Source organism: Sitophilus oryzae, unplaced genomic scaffold, assembly GCF_002938485.1.
Source record: "Sitophilus oryzae breed Bouriz unplaced genomic scaffold, Soryzae_2.0 scaffold_1178_pilon_pilon, whole genome shotgun sequence".
In the NCBI taxonomy this organism is placed as follows: domain Eukaryota; kingdom Metazoa; phylum Arthropoda; class Insecta; order Coleoptera; family Curculionidae; genus Sitophilus; species Sitophilus oryzae.
In genome coordinates, this window is record NW_022145813.1 from 1127682 (window position 1) to 1151275 (window position 23594).

The 23594-nt window shown below is 34.8% G+C and overlaps 1 protein-coding gene across 1 annotated transcript in view; it reads right to left on the bottom strand.

Annotated features, from left to right (window-relative positions):
- LOC115890283 overlaps nt 1-23594 on the bottom strand; it is a 93624-nt gene that overhangs the window by 56361 nt on the left and 13669 nt on the right. The window contains exons 2-4 of the mRNA XM_030910464.1: nt 11635-11738; nt 8025-8212; nt 4623-4781 (exon numbers count right to left, since the gene is read on the bottom strand). Coding sequence (XP_030766324.1) covers nt 4623-4781; nt 8025-8212; nt 11635-11738 — 451 coding nt within the window. The remainder of the gene's footprint in view (nt 1-4622; nt 4782-8024; nt 8213-11634; nt 11739-23594) is intronic.

The window sequence follows — 23594 nt, forward strand, 5'->3', positions numbered from 1 at the left end:
TAAAATTGTGTCCAGAAACCGTCCGGCATGTCACTGAAAAGACAAAACTACGGGGTGAATAGAAACATAGGGGTGAATAGAAATAAAATTTCTGAAAAAAATCAAATCACGATTAAAAATATTCAAAGTAAAAAGAGTCGACATATCTAATTTTTCTATCATTGGTAATACACAATAAAATGTAAAAACTATATTTTTATCTGTGGCAGCACTGTTTCTGTCAATCAGCTGATCAATAAATGTGAGATCGATTTATCACCTATTTTGTATGGCGCGAAAACTTTATAAATAAAATATTTATTTTTAAAGTAATACTTAAGCTGGTACATGTAAGTTGTTATATTATATGTATTGTTAATTATTGCTAAACCTACTTAAATATGTAATAATTATCTGTTTCTAATCACCTTGTTGGAAATAGAATAGATAAAAACCTTAACATCAATGTGTGTTTCTATTCTCCCGAATAGCAGGTGAATAGAAACACAAAAGTTATTTTTATGTAATATTTATATGCATATTTTTCAAAAATCAAATTATATGTATACGCAAAGAACAAACAAAGACCCATGTTTTAAAATATTCGGGAACATAATACCACATTTTTATCAACTGGTATATCGCTAATAGCCTACGAAACTGTTTCTGTTCACCCCATTTTACGGTACATATCAAGGAAGCCAAAACAAATCCCTGCAATAACACGTATACAAAGGCAGCGAATGGATTTTTGTCAACGTTTTCAAGAAGATAATGTTAATAATGTTTTTATTTCTGACGAAAGTTGTTTCCAGTTTGGTGGAAACCACCTAAAAATACTATCTATATAACTATAATAAGAAAATGTTACCGTTCAAGTTTCAAAGTTTCCCACTAAAATAATGGTTTGGGAAGCAATATCTCTATGGAACTGTTAATAGTGCAAAATATTGTGATATTTTAAATGGTTTTCTTCTTGAAATGAGTCATGTTTTATATCCAGAGGGCACATACTGCTCATTCACGCCGATTCGAGGCCGGATGAGATCGGATATCACGTGAGTAAGAGTCGATTTAGATACTTGCCAAGTCGGTAGGCCATTGACCATGATATGGCCGAGGACCGCGTCCAGATTAGCCCTGACAGCAAAAAGGAGACGTTAACTGAAATCTTTACTTAATATCCAGAGGGGTGGCGTTTTCAGCAGGATAATGCAAGATGCCATACGTCTGCCTATACTCAAGCTTGAATGCAAAAACACCATTTGCCAACAATTCCATAGCCAGCAGCTTCACCAGACCTTAGTCCCATTGAAAACGTATGGGGAGTAATGAAGATTGAAGTGGAACGAGCAGCTCCACGAACTAAACAAGATTTGATTAGCTCTTTGATTGTGTACTTGGACGTTTAGTTAACTGTTTGGAGTTAAATGGAGGTTGTATAAGTAAATAAAATTAGTAATTTGTTATATTTTTTTTAATTTAAGTCCTAAAAATATATACATACAGGGTGGCCCATCGAAAACCTTCCGCAAGGCATAACGGCCAGGGTAATTTTTTTTTCAGAAAATCCAAAAACACGTCAATTTTGTTTGTGAGGGGGACAACTTTTGCCCCAAAAATGATCGCAAAATCTTCAACCCTCTAAGCGGGGGTGTCATCCCCCAACTTTTTTCAAATGGGAAAAGGGGTTAAGTGGCACCGCAATGAAAAGAGCTTTCTATTCTCTATATTTCCCCGTTTGGTTTTTGAAAATCGGTCGAGTCATTGAGAAAATATGAAGGATTGAAATTTGAAAAGTTTATTTAAACATTTATCAGACTAAATGATAAGGGTAAATTCCTTCGACCAATTTGCTGTTTTTTCTTATTATTTCTAGATGTTTCGCATTTTTTCACTTGCCACAAGGTTGAACGATCAGGTGCGGTAGTTGCTAGATAGCTGTTCTGTGACTTATGCGTTGAAGTTCTTCTAAATATCGTTAAATTTTTAACAATTATTATGGTGTACTCACTTGCAGAAAAAGTGGATATAATCGAACTTTATTTTAAAAATAATGTGGCAATCGGTTTGCGCAGATATTCAATGAACGCCATCCTGACAAACACCTTTATGGCAAAATTGTTCGCGAGTTAGTAGCAAAATTTCGCGAAACTGGTTCCGTTATGAATAAAAAGAGGCAGAGGGAAAATCCTGTAGTAAATGAAGCTATGGAGGTATTCGTATTGGGCCAAGTTGCCACGGGTAGTACGCTGAGTACAAGAAAATTAGCCAATGAGACCGCGACCGGCGCACAGTAGGCAATATGTCCAAACTAAGTTGCAAAAAATAACATCCACAGTTAGCATTTATGGCAATAACATTAGAGTGGAAACATATTAGTTAAGAGGAAACCACATAAAACTAACAAAAAAACATATTCGGAGTCTCTTTCGAGGTGCTGTAAAACGAACTTTGCGCAAAACCTACATTTTCAGTTAATTTGTGTCCAGTAACTGCCTTTTTTCTACAATTTTTTAAATAGTAGGCGTTGCATTCAAGTGATACAGTATTATAACAATTGAATCGGACGACCTTAGCTTATTGTCAATAATTATTGTAAAATTGTCATAACGTGTTTTACGTAGATTCCCGGTTGCAGTAAATTTAATGTGAAGGTAAGTAAAAAAGTATCTGTTATTTTGATTTTTTGGATAAAAACTAGGTAAAGGTCAAAGTAGAACATAATCATTTAAGGTTTGTTTGATAGTGGCATATATTCTATCTTAGAAAAGTTAAGTCAAAAAAATCGCAACATTAAATTTATTGGAGGCGTAAACCTCCATGCGTATGTGTATAGTAACATCCTTTATGTGGATACTTCTCATAAATTAATTGTTATAGTAGGTAGAGCTAGAGAAGAACTTGAAATATAAAGTTACGTAACTTTTCTCAAGATTTCCGAAGAGGTATGTCATAAATGTCAAATGACATTTTTTGACAAATTGACAAATTTTGACAGTACCTAATTTTTTAAATTAAATGAAATGGATTTTCCTTTCAGATTTAAAAATGTGCACTTCATTGCTTCCAGCTGTTATAAAACAAAATATCAGTAAATAGTAGGTGGTAAAATAAAATTTAGATATTTTTAATAGGTATAAGTTCTGTTATTTTCTAAATCGTCATTGTTTAATTCTCAGAATATTGTTACTTATTTAAAATATAATAATAAAATATTGTTCACATAGTGTCTATTATTAGAGATGGTATTATTAGAGACTAGGTTTTCTTTTATACATTGACACCCCCTTTATCTTTTTTATTTGACGTTTCCGAAAACTGTCTCAAATGAAAGTGGTTTTGAATAAATTTGCCAAAAAAGTCTATTTCGCATATACAAAGTGCTTCAAAAAGTCTGGCCGTGGTTCAACTATCTTATTTCAAATTAGGTATAGGCTATGCTACAAAAAAGTAGTTAGGATTTTTAGGAGAAAATAAAAATCAAATAAAAAATTGGGTAGTAATTTGAAATAAGAAAGTTGGGCCACACACAGGATATCTAAGGCACCCTGTATATGCAAAGAAGACTGTTGTGAAAAATGTATTTTAGACCATTAAAGTTTTATTCAAGACACTTTTTTCGAAAACGTCGAATAAAAAAGATACAGAGGATGTCAATATATAAAACAAATCCTGTTTATGGCGGAGGAGTAATAATTGCTCAATATTTGTCTGTTTCATCTTGGCTCTGCCAAAAATCGTAAAATTTAGTGAAATGTAAAATATTCTTACCGCATTTTGGTAGCTGTATTAGTCAAAAGATGATTTTTCCATTTTGCGAATCCCCTCCACCACCCCCAACCACTCTCAAGTCAGCCAAAACTAACAGGGTTCACGGACTACTGGCATAGAATGTTTTTACCAAATTTGAATAAAATCGTACAAAAAAAGAATTTTTGCAACATACTTCTGGATTTTTGCCCACTGTGCGGCGTGAATCGTACAAGTGTCCAAACGATATTAAAAAAACACAAGTTCCACCCGTACAAAATTCAGTTCGTACAAGAACTCAACGAAGACGATTTTGATCGTCGCGGGCTGGTATTTTTGGAAATTCTATTGTGGGCCAGTTTAACGATATTGAAACCGCACCTGATCGTTCAACTATGTGGCAAGTGAAAAAATGCGTAAACATCTAGAAATAATAAGAAAAAACAGCAAATTGGTCAAAGGAATTTATTTTTATCATTTACTCTGATAAATGTTTAAACAAACTTTTCAAATTTCAATCCTTCATATTTTCCCAATGACACGACCGATTCTCAAAAACGAAGCGGGGAAATATACAGAATAGAAAGCTCTTTTATTGCGGCGCCACTTGACCCCCCTTCCCATTTGAAAAAAGTTGGGGGATGACACCCCCGCTTAGAGGGTTGAAGATTTTGAAATCATTTTTGGGGCAAAAGTTGTTCCCCTCACAAACAAAATTGACGTGTTTTTGGATTTTTTGAAAAAAAATATCCTGGCCGTTATGTCTTGCGGAACGTTTTCGATGGGCCACCCTGTATATCGATAATTGTAATTTTGCTTTCTTTTTTCCGGATACTTTCTAACGGACTATAATTTCTGAAAACCCTAAAATATATTTTCATTATACATACCTAAATGATTTGTTTGAATCACTATCTGAGGTCTGAGTGTAGGCGTGATATGGATGCTGGCCATCGTCTTCTGAGTTTGTTGTCGACGTCAAATCGCAAGATGTACTAATATGGATTGGTTTACGCCATGGTACTAATATATCTTGAGACTCGAATTTCCTAAAAAAAGTGTAAATCAAAATCTAAAAGATAATCCATTAAAATTATAAAAGAAAACTAATTTTTAAAAATAAAAATCACTAAATGATATTATTTATTAGATATTTAGTTTTCTTCGCCCAAACACCAATTGTCATCCAAATATCTATATTAGTTCAGAAATTATTTGGAAAAAATCGAAATAAAAATGAAATTTCGACACCGTGTATCTCCGAAACAAAGCCTTTTAGGACAGACATTTATACAAAGTTTTTTACTTATTTTTATCTGTATACTGCCGAAGTTTCCCGAATACAATTCCACCCTGTATATTCGTGTTATAGTATGACCAAAAGAATGACTATAAAATTAACAAACTCTAGCATTCATAATTTATTACTATTATGACGTTGTCAGTTATTAATTTTTAATATGAATTAAAACCCGACATTATGGACTGAAGCTAGTTCTGACGAGGCAATTTATTGCCTCAATTCGTTGCATGCATTGAAAATTGCATGTAATTTGGCGTTAATACGTTGCAATGACTTGCAACGATTGGGTTGCATAGAAACGTAAAACGATCCGTTTTTAGTTAAGTTAGTTAGTTATGCGTTAGTTGTTGCAATAATTTTAGCATATTTTCCTCTTTGTTGACAGTGTGATGTTTATTTTTTGAAAATGCACATTGTGTTTACGATTACGCATAAATTTGAAAGTTACAATAATGGTAGTTTTGCTTTTACTTGCTAATAACTAATAATATATACGTATCAAAATGTAGTCTACCTGTAATATTACAGGAGTACCTCGTTTTACGCAGTGCATTTATACGCAGTTTGCGTTTTTAACACCAGTGTCTTCTTTTACGCGGTTCGATTATACACGGTTTTATTAATTATATGTTAGATAGGATAGGATTATACAAGGTCCCGCAATAGCGCGTCGGGCATCTGTAGCTCCTAAAATAAAAAACTTGAGAATTTGGTGTAAGTGCATACCTAAAGTATGCACGAGGATGTATTTTAGGAAAATATTTTAATTTCTATAGGGTGGCTCAAAAAAGTGCGAGTGGATCGGGATGATTTTTTTTAAACGAAACACCCTGTATGTTATTGTATTTTTCGCTACTTTTCAGATCACTTTACATAATCCTAAGATATGAGTAAATATATTTCGATAATTTCAGAGATATTAATAAATAAATAAAAAATATAGAGGGTTGTTCACCACATACGACACGGAGTATTGTAGCTAAACGATTAGATTTTTACAAATTGTAAGTTTTGGGTTCGTTGAAGGACTATTAGAGCTATAATTTAAAAATATTTTTACAAGGTACAGAGTGTCCCAAAATGTGTAAAAAAGTTAAGACTTTATTTCTCCAAGGGTATCAAAGTTTTTAATACTAAATATTTACTGAAGTTTATTTATTGATCAGTTATTGTGTTGCAATAATAAAAATAGTACTACCTCATACATAGTGTCTAAAAATTTATTTTAAATAATTTCTAGCTATAAACGGCAATAACTTGTTTAATTTAAATGTTACACCCTGTATATTTTAGGAGAATCCGATACATAATTTTATTGTCTACCAAATTGTTTTATACCATTTTTTACCTATTCCTTCAAGTTTTCGTAGAAAATACATTTTCGTATAATTTAGGTCTCATTTATCAATATACCCATGGAATATTGACATTTTAGATGGTTTTTAAAGAAACAAATATACAAAATTTACAGGTGCTAAAAACGATAATATTACTAGCCCATTTGTATACAAAAAAAACCTATTTAAATCTTTATAAAAGAGTATACCATTAATTAAATATACCACCATTATTTCCGCCCAAATATTAATTAATTACATACTTTATTGTGTTAATTAATAAATTATTTTAAATAAATGTAGATTTAAATCAGAAATCAATATAATAATAAGTTATGAAAAAAAACGTCTCTGCATTCGTCAAAAAAAGAAATAAAATTTTAAGGTGCTACCACACCATGTGTTATCACACTATCTAGTACACATACAAAATTCAGTTTTTTAGTATTTGGAGCAATTATTATTAATCAACGCAAACAGTCAATTAATGTAGTTTGAATACTGGAATCATATTAATTGATTCTCTTTAACAAATATTTAAACAGATTTTATTTAATGAAATAAACGAACTATATCGACAATATTAGTATCTGTACTTTTTAAAAATGTGTTACATCTTTAAAAATAATCTAAAATGTCAATATTCCATAGGTATATTGATAAATGAGGTCTAAATTATACGAAAATGCATTTTCTACGAAAACTTGAAGAAATAGGTAAAAAATGGTATAATACAGTTTGATAGACAATTAATTTGTGCATCAGATTCTCCTGGTGTTTGATTTAAATTAAACAAGTTATTGCCGTTTAAAGCTAGAAATTATTTAAGAATAAAATTTCAGACACTCTGTATGAGGTAGTGTTATTTTTATTATTGCAACACAATAACTGATCAATAAATAAACTTCAGTAAATATTTAGTATTAAAAACTTTGATAACCTTGGAGAAACGAAGCCTTAAAATTTTTACTGCAAATTCACAAAATTGAAAATAGTTCAAAAACGGTAAGGTTTAAGTGTGATAAACCTTAATCAAATTTACCTTTATTGTAGTCGTAGAAACTAAAAATAGAATGATATACAGGGTGTTCCGTTTAAAAAAATACAACTATAATATTTTTTACTTATTTGGGACACTCTGTATCTTGTAAAATTATTTTTAAATTGTAGCTCTAATAGCCCTTCAACGAACCCAAAACTTACAATTTATAAACCATTTAGCTAAAATACTCCGTGTCGTATGTGGTGAACAACCCTCTATATTTTCAGCCTTTCTTAAAAAAATTATTAAAAATACAAGAACTATGGAAAGTACCCTGAAAGGCCAGTAGCCTAGCCACCAGTAGTGCTCTCTACCCAAATGGAAAGTACCCTAAATTTACACAATTTTACACTATCGACTGTACCAAATTTCAAGAAAAACGGTTTGCCAATGTTCGTCAAAATAAACAAAATGTATTATTTTTATTTGCCCTTTTTAGGGCTGTAACTTCTTCTGGGAGCCATTTTAGGGCATAATATGTCCATAGGAACTTTTTGTTTTGTTTTTATCTGTAGAATCAGCCACCCAAGTTGATTTGATACTATTTTTTGACACACTGTATATTTTAATTTGGTATGTTCTTACGCCAAAAAAAAATATTGTTACCTACCTGTGAGCTTGTTCCATGGCCCATACAGTGATTACCAGTCTTCCTCCTACTCGCAAAACTCGAGCCAACTCCCTAAGAGCACAAACGCGCCTCTCCGTGGTGGCCAAATGATGTACAACCGATATAGACAACACCGCGTCCAACGAATTGTCCCGAAATGGTAAGGCCAAATTATCTAATTTAATTATCTGAAATAGTAAAACAGAAAAACAAAATTTATAAGGATTATCCAGTACTATAATACCTCCACACATGGCCAAAATTATTGCATATATCGTTAAAAAATATACGGAAAGGAATTTAAAGAATCTTTTTTTATACATAGCTTTGATAATCTGTAATAAACATTTTTTTGTTAAAATGGATATTTTTTTTAGAATTTAGAATGAGTGGGAGGGGGGTTAATCACTGCGACCTTACAGATCCATTGTGTCCCCCTTTCTTGATAACTCATCATAAAGTCCCAGGGCTTTGACAAAAGCCAGTATCTGGGACGGTTTTATAGAGGGCAGTTCTCCATCTCCAATATCAATCGTACCAAAATTCATGGCACGAATGGTTGTCGTCTCGGCGCACTCAGTGATGAGGTATACTGGTGTTTCCCCATCTTCCCCACAGAACCTGCATTCGCCGTTTCTTCTTAGTTTCAATCTACTGAGGTGTTTATTGAGGAGACAGTGTCCTGTTAAAAACCCCGTGACAATCCGAAGATTGTTCTTACTTAAACCCAGGAAGATCTGTGATTTTTCTTGATCATAAGCCCTCAGAAACTTCTTCGAGTGTCTTAGACCGTTGCAAGATTTCCATTCCAGGTTGCGGATGGAATCTTCCAAGTTCTTGAGTTCCGCCTAGAGTTGGTTACCACTTGGAAAGCAGAACGGTTCTGGTCCAGTTAGTGGAGTGTTCGCTCCTTTCCTAACTAGATTATTTGCTTTTTCATTGCATTCTGTCCCTTGGTGAGCAGGCACCCAGAGTAGGAGGACTTTGTTTTCTTTGCCTAATTTATTCAGCTTCTCTATGCATTCTTTGACCAATTTCGAATTGATTGATACTGAGTTGATCGCTTTTAACGCTGCTTGACTATCAGACAAGATGGCTATTTCTTGTTTCCGATAGTTCCTATCTAAGATAAGTTGTACGCATCTTTCGATAGCGTAGATTTCTGCCTGTAGAATACTAGGGTAAGTACCCATTGGTTCGGAGTATTTAGCTCTCGGCCCAAACACTCCGATCCCTGTTCCCGTATTGGTTTTGGAAGCATCAGTATACCGTTATGGTATGGTCTTTTAACTGCTGGGCAAGCGTTTCGCTCTTCCAATCCTTTTTATTGCTCAATACTACATTGAGATGTTTCTCAAAGTTGTACGTTCTTGGCATATCGTCCACTGGGAGTTGCAGGAGTAGTATTCCCTTTATGAGGGTGTTCCAAGCCCCTGATCTGACAATTCTCCCAGTACTAATTCCGTTAGTGACCATTCTAATCATTGTCGCATTGGCCAAACCAAACCAAACTTGGTCTGGAAGACGAGCACGCTTGAATGCAGCTCAACCCTGTGTCCCGTTTCAAGGGGAAGGCATTATGGTATGGGCAGGTATAATGCACGGAGCTCGAACTCCTCTTGTTGTTATTGATGACACAATGACAGGTGCCTCATATCTGAGAGACGTTTTAGACCCTATTGTGCGTCTATTTCGAGGAACAGTGGGGGATGAATTTGTTTACATGGACGATAATGCTCCTCCCCATCGCACTTAAGCCGTTCGCAAATTTTGTGAGGAAGAGGGTATAAGAAAACTGTGTCACCGATGTCTCCAGATATGAATGTGATCGAGCATGCTTAGGACATGCTTAAACACCATATTGCCAAAAAGAATGACCCCCCCGTACCTTAAATGAATTGAAAATTGCTGCGCGCGAAACATGGGAAGCCATTCGTCAACATCTTCTGGACAACTTAATTGAGAGCATGCCACATCGTCTCACAGCTTGCATTGAGGCTCGAGGAGGCAATACAGACTATTAGTTGTGAGAAATAATTATAATTGTTTTCAATATTTTCTGTTTAAAATTAAATTTGTTTTTGTTGATTTTCACTCATTATGAAATAAAACTATAATAACAGCCTAGTTGCACTTAGATTTTTAATTTTGTATTAGTTAGTCGTGTAGTAAGCCAATATGTCGAAAAATATAAAAAAAATCATATTAGGTCCAAAATAAAATAAAAATATCGTTATATGCAATAATTTTGGCCATGTGTGTATACTATGCGTAGAGGTAATAGAATAATACGAGCTAATATCATACTATCGAAAAAAAAACGGCGTCAAAGACGGCTGGGGAATAACAATAGATGATAATTTTGGCGAAGTCAGTCTCTAGACGTCTACTAAAAATTGACATAAAACTTCAAAATCAAAACTTTAAGCTTCATTCAGAACCTCGAAATCAGTGGACTAAATTAGTAGTTTCAATTAGCCGTAAAAGTTTGTTCACCTAATTTTAATGTAAGCATTCAAAACGTCATAATTAGTGGTAGTAATTTTGAATTAGTGGAAAAAGTTAACAAACTTTTGACTTTTCCACTAATTATATTTCAAAATTTGCGAGGAATGTAATTTTGGCCTTTGATTATCACTCGTCAAGAAAAATTTTGGTTCGAAATCAAAAGTGTTTTGTTTTATAAGATAAATATTATGCTTTCTCTATGGATACAATAGACTACCGCAAGCTGTTGCTAGGATATTTTATTAATTTTAATTGTGTTTTTTAGACATTGTGAATGATCGTAAACTAAAAAGTATAAAGTGTAATTGAAACCACTAATTGGGAGGTTCAGAATGAAGCTTTTACACTAACAACAATAACTAAAAAACACAAAAATTAACACTAATAATTATAGAAAGATTAAAAAAAGGATATCACGTTTCCAGACACACAAATCTATTTCCACAAAATTATTTTTTCTCTACTATATAATTATACTTTAAATTACACCATTTAAAAATCAATTTTTACTCAATATAAAAATCAATTACAACCTCCTTAAAGCCAACTGGCAGAAAGCGCCGTTAAAAAATAAAATGTAGTACGGGCCAAGTAATGAGATCTAGGGCTTGACTTCGCCAAGAATATCATCGATTGTCGTTTCCCAGCCGTCTTTGACGCCGTTTTTTTTTTCGATTGTATGGTAGCATATACCGATTTAGTTATCGAAACTGCGTGGTCTGGATTTTAACCTGTAAGACAGTAATGTAGGCAGTTTAATGACAAATCAACTGTATTAAAAATAGATAAAAGTTGGAAGGATACATTTCTTCTGTGTATTAAAACTTCAAACCGCACAAGTAGGCGTTTACGAAAAATGTTGCATCTAGGGTTGGAACTTTATTTTTCACTCATTAGTTACTCCATTTTACTACAGCTGTAATAGATTATATTTAACTTAGATATATTGAAAGTTTTAAAAAATAGTTTATTTTTTTCTACCACATTTTCCTACACACTTTATTTTGTCTCTCTGTTTGTCAACCAACTTTTAAGTTGAGAATAATTTACAGTGATGTTATGTTGTGATCATAATATTATTATAATTAAACTATGTGTTTACCTCATTTTCTGTTTGTCTAGCTAATTCGCTCAGTCTAATTGATTTCTCCCCTCCTAAATTATAAATTGACGAATTTACTTTCAAATATTTGCCGTTGCCGCAACCTGAAAAGTAAAAACATAAATGTAAATATCAAAAAATGATAATATTAATACATTAATATAAATACCGGGTGCGTCTCAAAAGTGGTTCACCCCTATAACTTTTTTTTCTTAGATAAAAAATGAGATTTGGGATATTAGTATGCAGTGTGTCAATTTTAAAACTTCCCACCCTTAATATCTTTCTTGCAGTTAAAAATATGAAAAATCGAAAAGACGTCAATTTTATTTGTAAGGGGGACACTTTAAATTAATATTGTTAGCCTTTTTTTTAGCCCCCTAGGAAGGGGAGATGTCACCCTTACAATCTTAAATGGGAATGGGGGTCAAGTGGCACATCGTTTTAAAGGGCGTTTAATTATCTTTTCAGTGGTATCCTACTTTGTTGCTTTTTATCGAGTGGTGTCCCAATAATCACGTTTCAAATTTGCAGAAACAATTAAACATGCCTGCATTGAGATTTTGGTTTTGAGTCTAGTGTTTCTACACAAAAATTATTGCAATGGATCTCCTTATAGTACAAAATATTAGAAGATCAGATTACACCACTTACACCCTATCTTACAAGTTGTTCAGAATGTTGTCCATTTTCCTGTTAACAATAATAAAGTGTGTTTTCAAACTCCTCCCTAACATTTCGGAAAACTTCACCGGGAATTGACCGGCATTCTGCTGTAATTCGCCTTTTAAGATCATCAATATCAGTAGGCTGTGTTCTATAAACAATGGATTTAAGATGTCCCCAAAGAAAGAAATCTAAGGGTGTTAAATCCGGTAATCATGGAAGCCATTCAATTGGTCCCCTTCTGCCAATCTATGTACCTGGAAATCTCTCGTTTAACCACTGTCGGATCGGAAGAAAATAATGAGGTGGAGCCACCGTCCTGCTGAAATGTTAACAAATCCTTCTGTATAACTGATTAGAGGTTGCCACTCATTCGAATTTAAGAAAAGAAACGTTAATGTTTATGATGTTTTTTGTTTATTAGTATTTCGACCCCCCTAGAAAAATATAATTGCTACATCCATGTTTCCACCTAATCTCCTCATTATTTGTACTACAAGGAGATCCATTGCAATATTTTTTATAAAAACTAGCTTGAAAATCATAATCTCATTGCAGGCATGTTTAATTGTTTCTGAAAGTTTGAAACGCGATTATTCGGAAACCTCTTGACAAAAAGCAACAAAGTAGGATACCACTGAAAAGAGAATTAAACGTCCTTTAAAACGATGTGCCACTTGACCCCCATTCCCATTTAAAATTGTAAGGGTAACATCTACCCCTCCTAGGGCGTTAAAAGAAAAAGGCTAAAAATATTAATTTAAAGGGTCCCCCTTACAAATAAAATTGACGTGTCTTTCCGATTTGTCATATTATTAACTGCAAGAAAGATATTAAGGGTGGGAAGTTTTAAAATTGACACACTGTATAACATAATTTAGGATTGATTGATGTATTCAATTGTTTTTGGTCACCTCCTGTTTCACCGGAAATGACTACAACTTTTTTTTTGATACCCTCAAAATGTTTTTTCTTTATTCGATAGAAAATGTCACTCTGAATAGAATGACATATCATATGTCAACGTTTGATTTGAAATTTTTGAGATTTTCGCTTTAAAGAATTTTATAATTCAATCTAGCATGCCATGGTTGTGCTAAAAACACTAATTTTCATTCAAGAAGCTTTGGAAAATAGATTTGATCGTCTAATGTTTTTCGTGTCTTGTCCTGGTCGGTTAAAAGATGCCCACATCGTATTTTTAATCATATCTCAATTTTTTCAAATAGAACGAGGGTGGCTCTTTAGCATATTTGGAAAAAGCATTTTTTACGAATAATTTGGTACCACACACTTGATATTTTGAATAAACCATATGAGAAAATGTCAAAAGTTGACATATGATATGTCATTCTATTCAGAGTGTCGTTTTCCATCGAGTAAAGTAAAAAAATACTGAGGTTGCCATTTAAAAATCAAAAGTTGTAGTAATTTCCGGTGAAACAGGAAGTGACCAAAAACAATTGAATACGTCAATCAATCCTAATTTATGTCATATACTAACATACCAAATCTCGTTTTTTATGTGAAAAAGTAAAAAAGTTATAGAAGTGAGCCACTTTTGAGACGCACCCGGTATATCTAAAAATTACGAAATCGTTGAAATTGATGACAAAAATTAATTTTTGTTAAGAAGTAATTGAATATCTTGACTTAACCGAATGTAAGACCTAATCGAAGAAAGAATACAAACTTGTGATCAGACAATTGAATTGTTGACGTGCCAACTATCAACTCATTGAAATGTTGTAGAATGTTTAGGAGGGGGGGGGGTTGATAACCGCGACATTGCAGGGTTTATTGTGTGTCCTCCTTTTTTGAGTTGTAACAGTTATATCTTATCATATAGTCTTAGGACTTTAACAAAAGCCAGTATCTGAGACACAGAGGCCAGTTCACCATTTCTGACATCAGCCGTACCAAAGTATATGGTACGAAGGGTTGTCGTCTCGGCGCGTCAACTCCCTAAGTGACGTCGTCAATGTCGACAGCTAATAATATAATCGGTCATAAAGTCGTGTCACATCAAACTTTTTTTTAAATAAAACCCTCTGTATATTATTGCATATTTCAATTCTTTCTTCAATTTTAAGCAATAATCGTAATACACAATGTACATAAATTGGAAGAATTGAAATGTTCAACGAAAATTTTGTAATTTCCAGACTTGATATAGTCTCCCATTTATACATCTATAAATGATAACTTGAGAACTAATGTCATATACAGGGTGGCCCATCGAAAACGTTCGGCTAGGCATTAGAATAGAAGAATTAGAATAAGTGGGAGGGGTGTTAATCTCTGCGACCTTAGAGATCTGTTGTGTCACCCTTTCTTGAGTTATAACTCATCATACAGTCCCAGGACTTCCTACGGAGACCCGTGTCCCTCACAGTCGAGGAGCTACGACCCAGGCTGGGTAGACGAAACGGTAGCTTGTGTCGCCTGTTGGGTTTAGAGGTAGGAGGTAGGCTCCCGACCCTTGGAGGAGGTGGTAGCTTGTATGCCACTTGCGGAGGATGGTCTCACGCAAGTGTCAGCCACCTCTCCTGTAGTTCTCTTTGGGTTTGGCCGCTTGGAACTTTCATTGTTACTGTTCCCAGTGTCGCTAGGGGGTTTCCCCACAGCTTCACCGGTGATGTTTTTATTACTATTATTATCAGATCTCGTAGTGTTCCTATGAGTCGCTAGGGACAGTCGGTCCACTTCTACAGAGCCCCGCATGTAGAAGTAAGGGGTAAAATACAATGGGGTGCCCCCGGTGCCCCAAGGTTGAGACTGTCCGTAGCCCCGCCCGGTATCGTTATATGTCTTGGTGCAATTCCCTGGCCACGACACTACAGTCAGGAACAAGACGATGAGTGAGATGCTTCTTAGACCAAGCCAAGTGCTAGAGGGGATTCCCACCAGCACCTGACCAGGAGCTTCGCCACCAACGACAAGGTCTTGCATCTCCTAGGGGAAGTCTGCTAGGCATAACGGCCAGGGTAATTTTTTTTCGGAAAAATTCAAAAGCACGTCAATTTTGTTTATGAGGGGGACAACATTTGCCCCAAAAATGATTGCAAAATCTTCAACCCTCTAAGCGGGGGTGTCATCCCCCAATTTTTTCAAATGGGAAGGGGTGTCAAGTGGTACCGCAATGAAAAGGGCTTTCTATTCTCTATACTTTCCGGCTTCGTTTTTGAAAATCGGTAGAGCCATTGAGAAGATATGAAAGATTGAAATTTGAAAAGTTTATTTAAACATTTATCAGAGTAAATGATAAGGATAAATTCCTTCGACCAATTTGAGGTTTTTTCTTATTATTTCTAGATGTTTACGCATTTTTTCACTTGCCACAAGGTTGAACGATCAGGTGCAGTAGTTGCTAGATAGCTGTTCAGTGACTTATGCGTTGAAGTTCTTCTCAATATCGTTAAACTTTTTAATAATTATGGTGTACTCACTTGCAGAAACAGTGAAAATAATCGAACTTTATTTTAAAAATAATGAATGTGGCAATCGGGTTGCGCAGATAGTAACAATTGTAACGCAATTATAACACCTTTATGGCAAAATTGTTCGCGAGTTAGTAGCAAAATTTCGCGAAACTGATTCCGTTATGAATAAAAAGAGGCAGAGGGAAAATCCTGTAGTAAATGAAGCTACGGAGGTATTCGTATTGCAACTTGCCATGGATAGTACGCTGAGTACAAGAAAATTAGCCAATGAGACCGGCGGGAATCGTACAGATGTCCAAAGGATATTAAAAAAGCAGAAGTTCCACCCGTACAAAATTCAGTTTGTACAAGAACACAACGAAGACGATTTTGATCGTCGCTTGCAATTTTGTGAAACTATGAGTGAACGAGTGGCGAATGATAATAATTTCCTATTTAATGTGTGTATTTCAGATGAGTGTATTTTCTTTTTGAACGGTGTAGTTAATCAGCACAACTGTCGATACTCGGCTGAGGACAACCCCAGGGTTTTTCACGAGGTGCACACACAAAACCTTCAAAAATTTAACGTGTGGGCTGGTATTTTTGGGAATTCTATTGTAGGTCGGTTTAACGATATTGAGAAGAACTTCAACGCACAAGTCACAGAGCAGCTATCTAGCAACTACCGCACCTGATGGTTCAACCTTGTCGCAAGTGAAAAAATGCGTAAACATCTAGAAATAATAAGAAAAAACCTCAAATTAGTCGAAGGAATTTATCCTTATCATTTACTCTGATAAATGTTTAAATAAACTTTTCAAACAAAAAACGAGGCGGGGAAATATAGAGAATAGAAAGCTCTTTTCATTGCGGCGCCACTTGACCCCCCTTCCCATTTAAAAAAAGTTGGGGGATGACACCCCTGCTTCGAGGGTTGATGATTTTGCAATAATTTTTGGGGCAAAAGTTGTCCCCCTCACAAGAAAAATTGACGTGTGTTTGGATTTTTTGAAAAAAAGAATACCTTAGCCGTTATGCCTTGCGGAACGTTTTCGATGGGCCACCCTGTATTATTAAGTATCACAGTTACAGTTTCAGCAGAATGGCATCGTTAAATGAAACTGAACATATCGAAATTAATTAAATCAAATTGTTTAAGTGATATTTTCAAAAGTCAATAACTTGGAAACAGTTGATTTGAGGTACATTGTGTGTATTTCGATTTTTGATTAGAATTGAAGGAAGAACCGAAATATGAAATAATATACAGGAAGTTCCATTTAAAAAAATTAAACTTGGGTGTGCCTGTATATTTAAATTTATTACCCGCTAATAGATATTTATAAACCCTATAACTTTTATATTTAACTTTTTGCGGTACCTTCTATATTTTACCTAATAATCGACCGTTTCCATTCATAACAGTGACCCTGTATATATGTCGATAATATTTTCAAAACATAAATATCATCATTATAGAATACTTCAAACATACGAATTTTATTGGAAATGTGGGAAATCTTTTATTTTCTTCATTATTTGTGCATTATGAACTCCTTGACTATAAAGCATACTTTTCTGTTGCGATTCAAGTCTACTAACGATATGTTACAAAAGAAAATAGACCATATAATATGTATTCTAAGTTATCCCTCATTAGTAAAATCAGCATTTAATATTAATGTTTTTTTTTCTGTCTAGATAATAATCTGGGCAAGTCCTACTTCGTTTACATGATTTCTGAAATTCTTTTTACATGATTGGAAAGATGAATACAGGGTTGGGCACCTCATTCGCCTCGGTTGATTATACGAAAATGGAAAGATGTAGAAACAAAATTTTGTATGGGTACATGTAAAGGGACAATGTGCATAATTGAAAATTATTTTCAAAAGTACAGGGTGTGTCAGAACTAAGATCCATACCAAAGTTATATTTTTACTTATGGAACACACCCGGTATTTTATTTCATTTTTGAATTCTTGGGCCCAAAAAAAGGCATTTATTATAAGGGTTAAATATATTTAAAATCTTTGGTTTTTGAGATATTTAAAGCTATTTAAATTTGCCTGCTACTTAGAATAGATTATTAACACCCTGTACATTACTTTTCAGAATTAATTCTTGTGCTGTGTTTAAAGGTAGAGAAATAAACTTTACTAAAAAATATAAGTCATATAAGTAAAATATAAATTAATGCCGATTTTGAAAATATCTACTAAGTGTCACTAGAAAATTTTCTAGTGTCACTTGATCAGTCATCTTGATCACAATTTTATTGAAGACTTGCTTTTTATTCAAAATCTAAACAAGATAGGTATAGGAAACCCTAATATAGTTTAAAAGAGCATTTAAATCTGCTTCGACTTATTTAAAAAAATGCATAGTGTTGGCATTTGAAATAACGAAGTTTTTATGTGAAATAAATATTTAAAATAGACCAGCAACAATTTTTAGTAAAGGTTATTTCTCTGGCTTGAAAGTCAGCACAAGAATTAATACTGAAAAGTAATGTACAAAGTGTTGATAATACATTCATACATACAGCCGTTACTCGCTGACGAGTATTCGACACACATAAAGAAAATGGTCACGCAAGGCGTTTTCTTTCATGAGCTTTTCTGTGACTGAAAAGCCCGATACGTGATGTTATCTGCCTACCGCACTCCGGACATTCAAAAATCTCATTGCTTTGTTGCCTCTCTACTTTTTGGTTGCCGCTGTTAACTGAGTTTACAACCCTTCTCCATTGAGTTCTATTGTGAGCTGCTTTTTCCCACTCATTCTGCATGTTAATTCCCTTTAAATTTTCGTGGAAAATGTCCTTGTATCTTTTCAGTTGTCCACCCGGCCTCCTCTTACCGTCCACAAGCTCACCGTAAAGCAGAGATTTTGGTATGCGGTTTTTCTTGCATTCTGCATACGTGACCAGCCCATCTTAAGCGGGATTTTGTGACCATGACTTCAATACTCGCAGTTAGATTTTTCAAGGACCGATACGTTTGAGACATGATGGAACCACCGGACTCTTAAGAGTTGTCTAAGGTGTCTCTGTTGCAACTTGTTCAATGCGTTCATGTGTCGGCGGTAAGGCACCCAGGTTTCGCTCCCATATATCATGGTGGGGATTATAATTGCTCGGTATACTGCAAGTTTTGTTTTTGTACTCAAGTCATGATTGTAGAAAACCCTGTCTTTTAATTTCCAGAATGCTCTTGAGGCGCTACTAATCCTGTGCTGAATTTCAGAGTCAATATTGGCCTTTTCCGAAATCAAACTGACAAGGTAATTGAATTCCGCCACATATTCGAATAGTTCTTCTCCGATTTTTATAGCATTGTTGTGATCTTCCGGGGGAGTGCACATGATTTTAGTTTTGCCGATGTTCAGCTTAAGGCCCAAAGCCTCGTATGCCCAGGTATATGTGTTCAACATTTCTTGTAATTGTTGTACCGTGTTTGCAACTAGAGCGCAGTCGTCAGCGTATTGAAGTTCTGTGATAAATTTTGTACGTGTTTTTTGCCCTGAGTCTTTTATGTTGAACAGACCGCCGTCATATCTGTATCTAATGCCCAATCCTCTCTCCTGCAGTTTGCTGTCCACTATAATGGAGAGCGCTGCCATGAATATGTTGAATAGGAGAGGCGCTAAGACACATCCCTGCCTAACTCCTGTATTTGTTAGGAATGGGTCGCTCAGTGATCCATGATGTGACACTCTTGACTTGTTGTTGTTATGGAGGCTTTTACACACTGTAAGAAATTTGTTGGGTACACCGAACTTTTCCATAATTGCCCAAAGCGCATCTCTGTTCACAGAGTCGAAGGCTTTTGTTAGATCGATGAATGCAACATAAAGTTTAGACTGCTGCTCTTTTACTTTTTCCTGTAGTTGACGGATGGAAAATATGGAATCGACGGTGCCGCGGTTGGTACGAAAACCCGTTTGCGATTCTGGAAGAATTTTTTCTATATGTGGGTGCACGCGGTTTGACATTATTTTTGCAAGAATTTTTCCGCCGATAGCCAATAGCGAAATTCCCCGGTAATTTCCGCAGTCTGATGCACTTCCTTTGTTCTTAAATATATTCACTATATTCGCATTGCGAAAATCCTGAGGTACCTCTCCGCTTTCCCATACGACATCAAAGAGAGCCTTAAGATGACCAATAAGTTCTTTACTTGCACACTTATAGATTTCCGCCGGAATATCGTCACAGCCAGCTGATTTGTTGTTTTTAAGCTGTTTTATGGAGGTCTTTATTTCTTGTTCTGTTATTGGGATGTCTAATACATCGAGGCTGTTATACTGAGGTATTGTGTTTAATGCTTCCATATTGGGTTGTTTTCTTGGTTAAGGATATGGCTGTAATGTTCTTTCCAGCGATTTCTAATTTGTTCTTCCTCTTTTAGAAGTTCGCCATTTTGAGCCATGATTGGGCAGCTTACCTTCTTAGTTGGGCCGTATACTTCTTTTACAGCCTCGAAGAATTTACGATAATCGTGATGCGTGGCGTACTCTTGAATCTGATTCGCTTTTTGTGACCACCAGTTATCCTTTACTTGGCGCAGTTCTCTTCGAAGCGTGTTGTTGGCTGCTTTAAAGTTGTCTACCAGTCTTGGATTATGTGGATTTGCAGTGAAGGCTTGATATGCTCTATGCTTTTGTTCCAACAAAGCCTGTATATGCGGTTGATTTTCGCCAAACCAGTCTGGTTGTTTCTTTTTGTTCGACTTTCCCAGTACTGCTTCGCTGGTTTTATGAATCGCATCCCTTAATTGTGTCCAGCCTTGTTCAGCTTCCAATACTGAGATTGAAGTTATCGGTGGAAGTGATTCTTTGATGGCTTCCCGGAGGGCGTCGGCGGTATTGTTGTTTTCTAGACCCCGTACGTTCAATCTGGTCATGTTGTTTTGCTTTTTACAGCGTGGATGTTTGGGTTTTTAACTGGATTTTCATTTTTGAAATTAAAAGTCGGTGGTCAGTGCCGCATTCGGCATCTACTCTAGCTTTGTGAGCCTAACATCTTTTAGATGCGTCCTTCGAACGATTATGTGGTCCAATTGATGCCAGTGGCCTGATCTAGGATGTTTCCAGGTACCTTTAAACTTGTCCTTCAACATGAACCACGTATTGGTGATGCAAAGATTATACTCTGCGCATGTTGTTAATAAGCGTTCACCATTGCTATTTGCGTTTCCCATTCCATGTTTTCCCAATACGTCAGGCCATATTTCCTGTTGTTTGCCTACACGGGCATTAAAGTCACCTAGCAAGATGATTCGTTCGTGCTTTGGAATTCGTTGAAGGGCATTTTGTAAAGCTTGGTAAAATTTATACTTATCTTCAATTTTAGCGTCAAGGGTGGGAGCGTAGGCACTAATGATGTTGACGTAAGTTTTGTCTGATATGGGGTACCTTAGGGTCATAAGACGTTCGGAGACACCAATAGGTACTTCTGTTAACTTGGTGGCGATTTCGTTTTTGATCGCAATGCCTACACCATGAATTCTCCTGTGTGTTGCGGGATGACCTTTCCAAAAGAAGGTGTAATGCTCCTCAGCGAGACTACCTTCATCTGCAAAGCGTGTTTCGCTTAGAGCGGCAACATCTATATTTAATCGGTGGAGTTCCTGAGAGACCAGTGCTGTTCTTCTCTCTGGTCGATTTGAATTTATCTTGTCCAGTAGAGTGCGGACGTTCCACGCCGCGAACGTGAAACATTGATGTTTTTTGTTTCTCCGATGATACGCTCGAGTAGGCACCCCCTCCCGGAGATCCGATTGAGGGGGTATTTTACCTCCGGACGATAATTTTGTCCCACTCGAATGTTCCATCATTGCTGTGTGTAAGCTGCGTGAAAAGGTTTAACTGTGGCGGTTACGCTGCCGCACAGTTTTGGCTGCAACTGTAGCACGGGATGGCTATGGCACAGTGAGGACTGCGACGATAGTTCCCTTGTGCTACGTTCTCGGCCGGCTAGGTGTATTTTATTACTCCTTTTCCCCAGAAGATGGTAGGTCTGAGGGTTGTATAAGGTTATACCGCCTATACTCGGACGTCAGAGCCTCGTTTGTGTAAACAGGGTGCACCACGTGAAGGTGAGGTTGACTTTTGGGTAAGCTAGGCTATATGTATCGCTTCAATACCCCTTGCACCCCAAAGTGTTGATAAACTGATTTATTATAGGATGTATATTTAAATATCTAAATATCTCAAAAACTTGCTTTACTTTACTTTATGTCCATATGGTTTACTTTACGTCCAATGCTTTACTTTACGTCCAAAAATCCAAAAATGAAATTAAATACCGCGTGTTCCAAAAAAAAACTTTGGTATGGATATTAGTTCTGATACACCCTGTACATTTGAAAATAATTTTAAATTATGCATATTGCTTCCCCCCATATACCTATATAGCGGAGTAAAATCACTGAGAAAAGTCGCTTCTTTGTTTGGGATTATTTATACAGGGTTGTTCACCACACACGACACGGAGTATTGTAGCTAAACGATGAGATTTTTACAAATTGTAAGTTTTGGGTTCGTTGAAGGACTATTAGAGCTACAATTTAAAAATATTTTTACAAGATACAGAGTGTCCCAAATAAGTAAACACCCTGTATATTATTCTATTTTGAGATTCTACGATCGAAATAAAGGTAAATTTGATTAAGGTTTATCACACTTAAATCTTACCGTTTTTGAAATATTTTCAATTTTATGAAATTCCAGTAAAAATTTTAAGGCTTCATTTCTCCAAGGGTATCAAAGTTTTTAATGCTAAATATTTACTGAAAATTATTCATTGATTAGATAGTGTGTTGCAATAATAATAATTTTACTGCCTTATACAGAGTGTCCAAAAATTTATACTAAATAATTACTAGCTTTAAACGGCAATAACTTGGTTAATTTAAATAGTCTTAATTGTCTATCAAATTGTATTATACCATTTTTTACCTATCTCTTCAAGTTTTCGACCAAAAACACCAAAAATTAGTTAATTACATACTTTTAAATTGTTTCAATTAATAAAGTATTCTAAATAAATGTGGATTTGGCCCAGAAATCAATATAAAAATAAGTTATGAAAATGAACGTCGTGAATGTTTTTATAAATGAACGTGAATGTTTTTATAAATAAGCATTCGTCAAAAAATGAAATAAAATTTAAGGTGTTACTTTTTACCACACTGTCTAATACACACACAAAATTCAGTTTTTTAGTATTTGGAGCAAGTATGATTAATCAACGTAAACAATCAATTAATGTAGTTTGAATACTGGGATCATATTAATTGGTCCTCTTTAACAAAAAAATATTTAAACGGTATTTTTAATTTTTTAATTAAATAAGCCACTATATCGACAATTTTAGTATCTGTACCCTTCGAAAATTTGTTACATCTTCAAAAATAAGCTAAAATGTCAATATTCCATGGGTATAGTGATTAATGAGGTCTAAATTATAAGAAAATTCATTTTCTATGAAAACTTGAAGAGATGGGTAAAAAATGGTATAATACAATTTGATAGACAATTTCATTGTGCATCTGATTCACTTAAAATATATAGGGTGTTCTATTTAAATTAAACAAGTTATTGCCGTTTAAAGCTAGTAATTATTTAATATGAATTTTTGGACACTCTGTATAAGGTAGTAAAAGTTTTATTATTGCAACACAATATCTGATCAATAAATAATCTTCAGTAAATATTTAGTATTAAAAGCTTTGATACCCTTGGAGAAATGAAGCCTTAAACATTTTACTGCAATTTCATAAAATTGAAAATATTTCATAAACGGTAAGGTTTAAGTGTGATAAACCTTAATCAAATTTACCTTTATTTCAAACGTAGAATCCA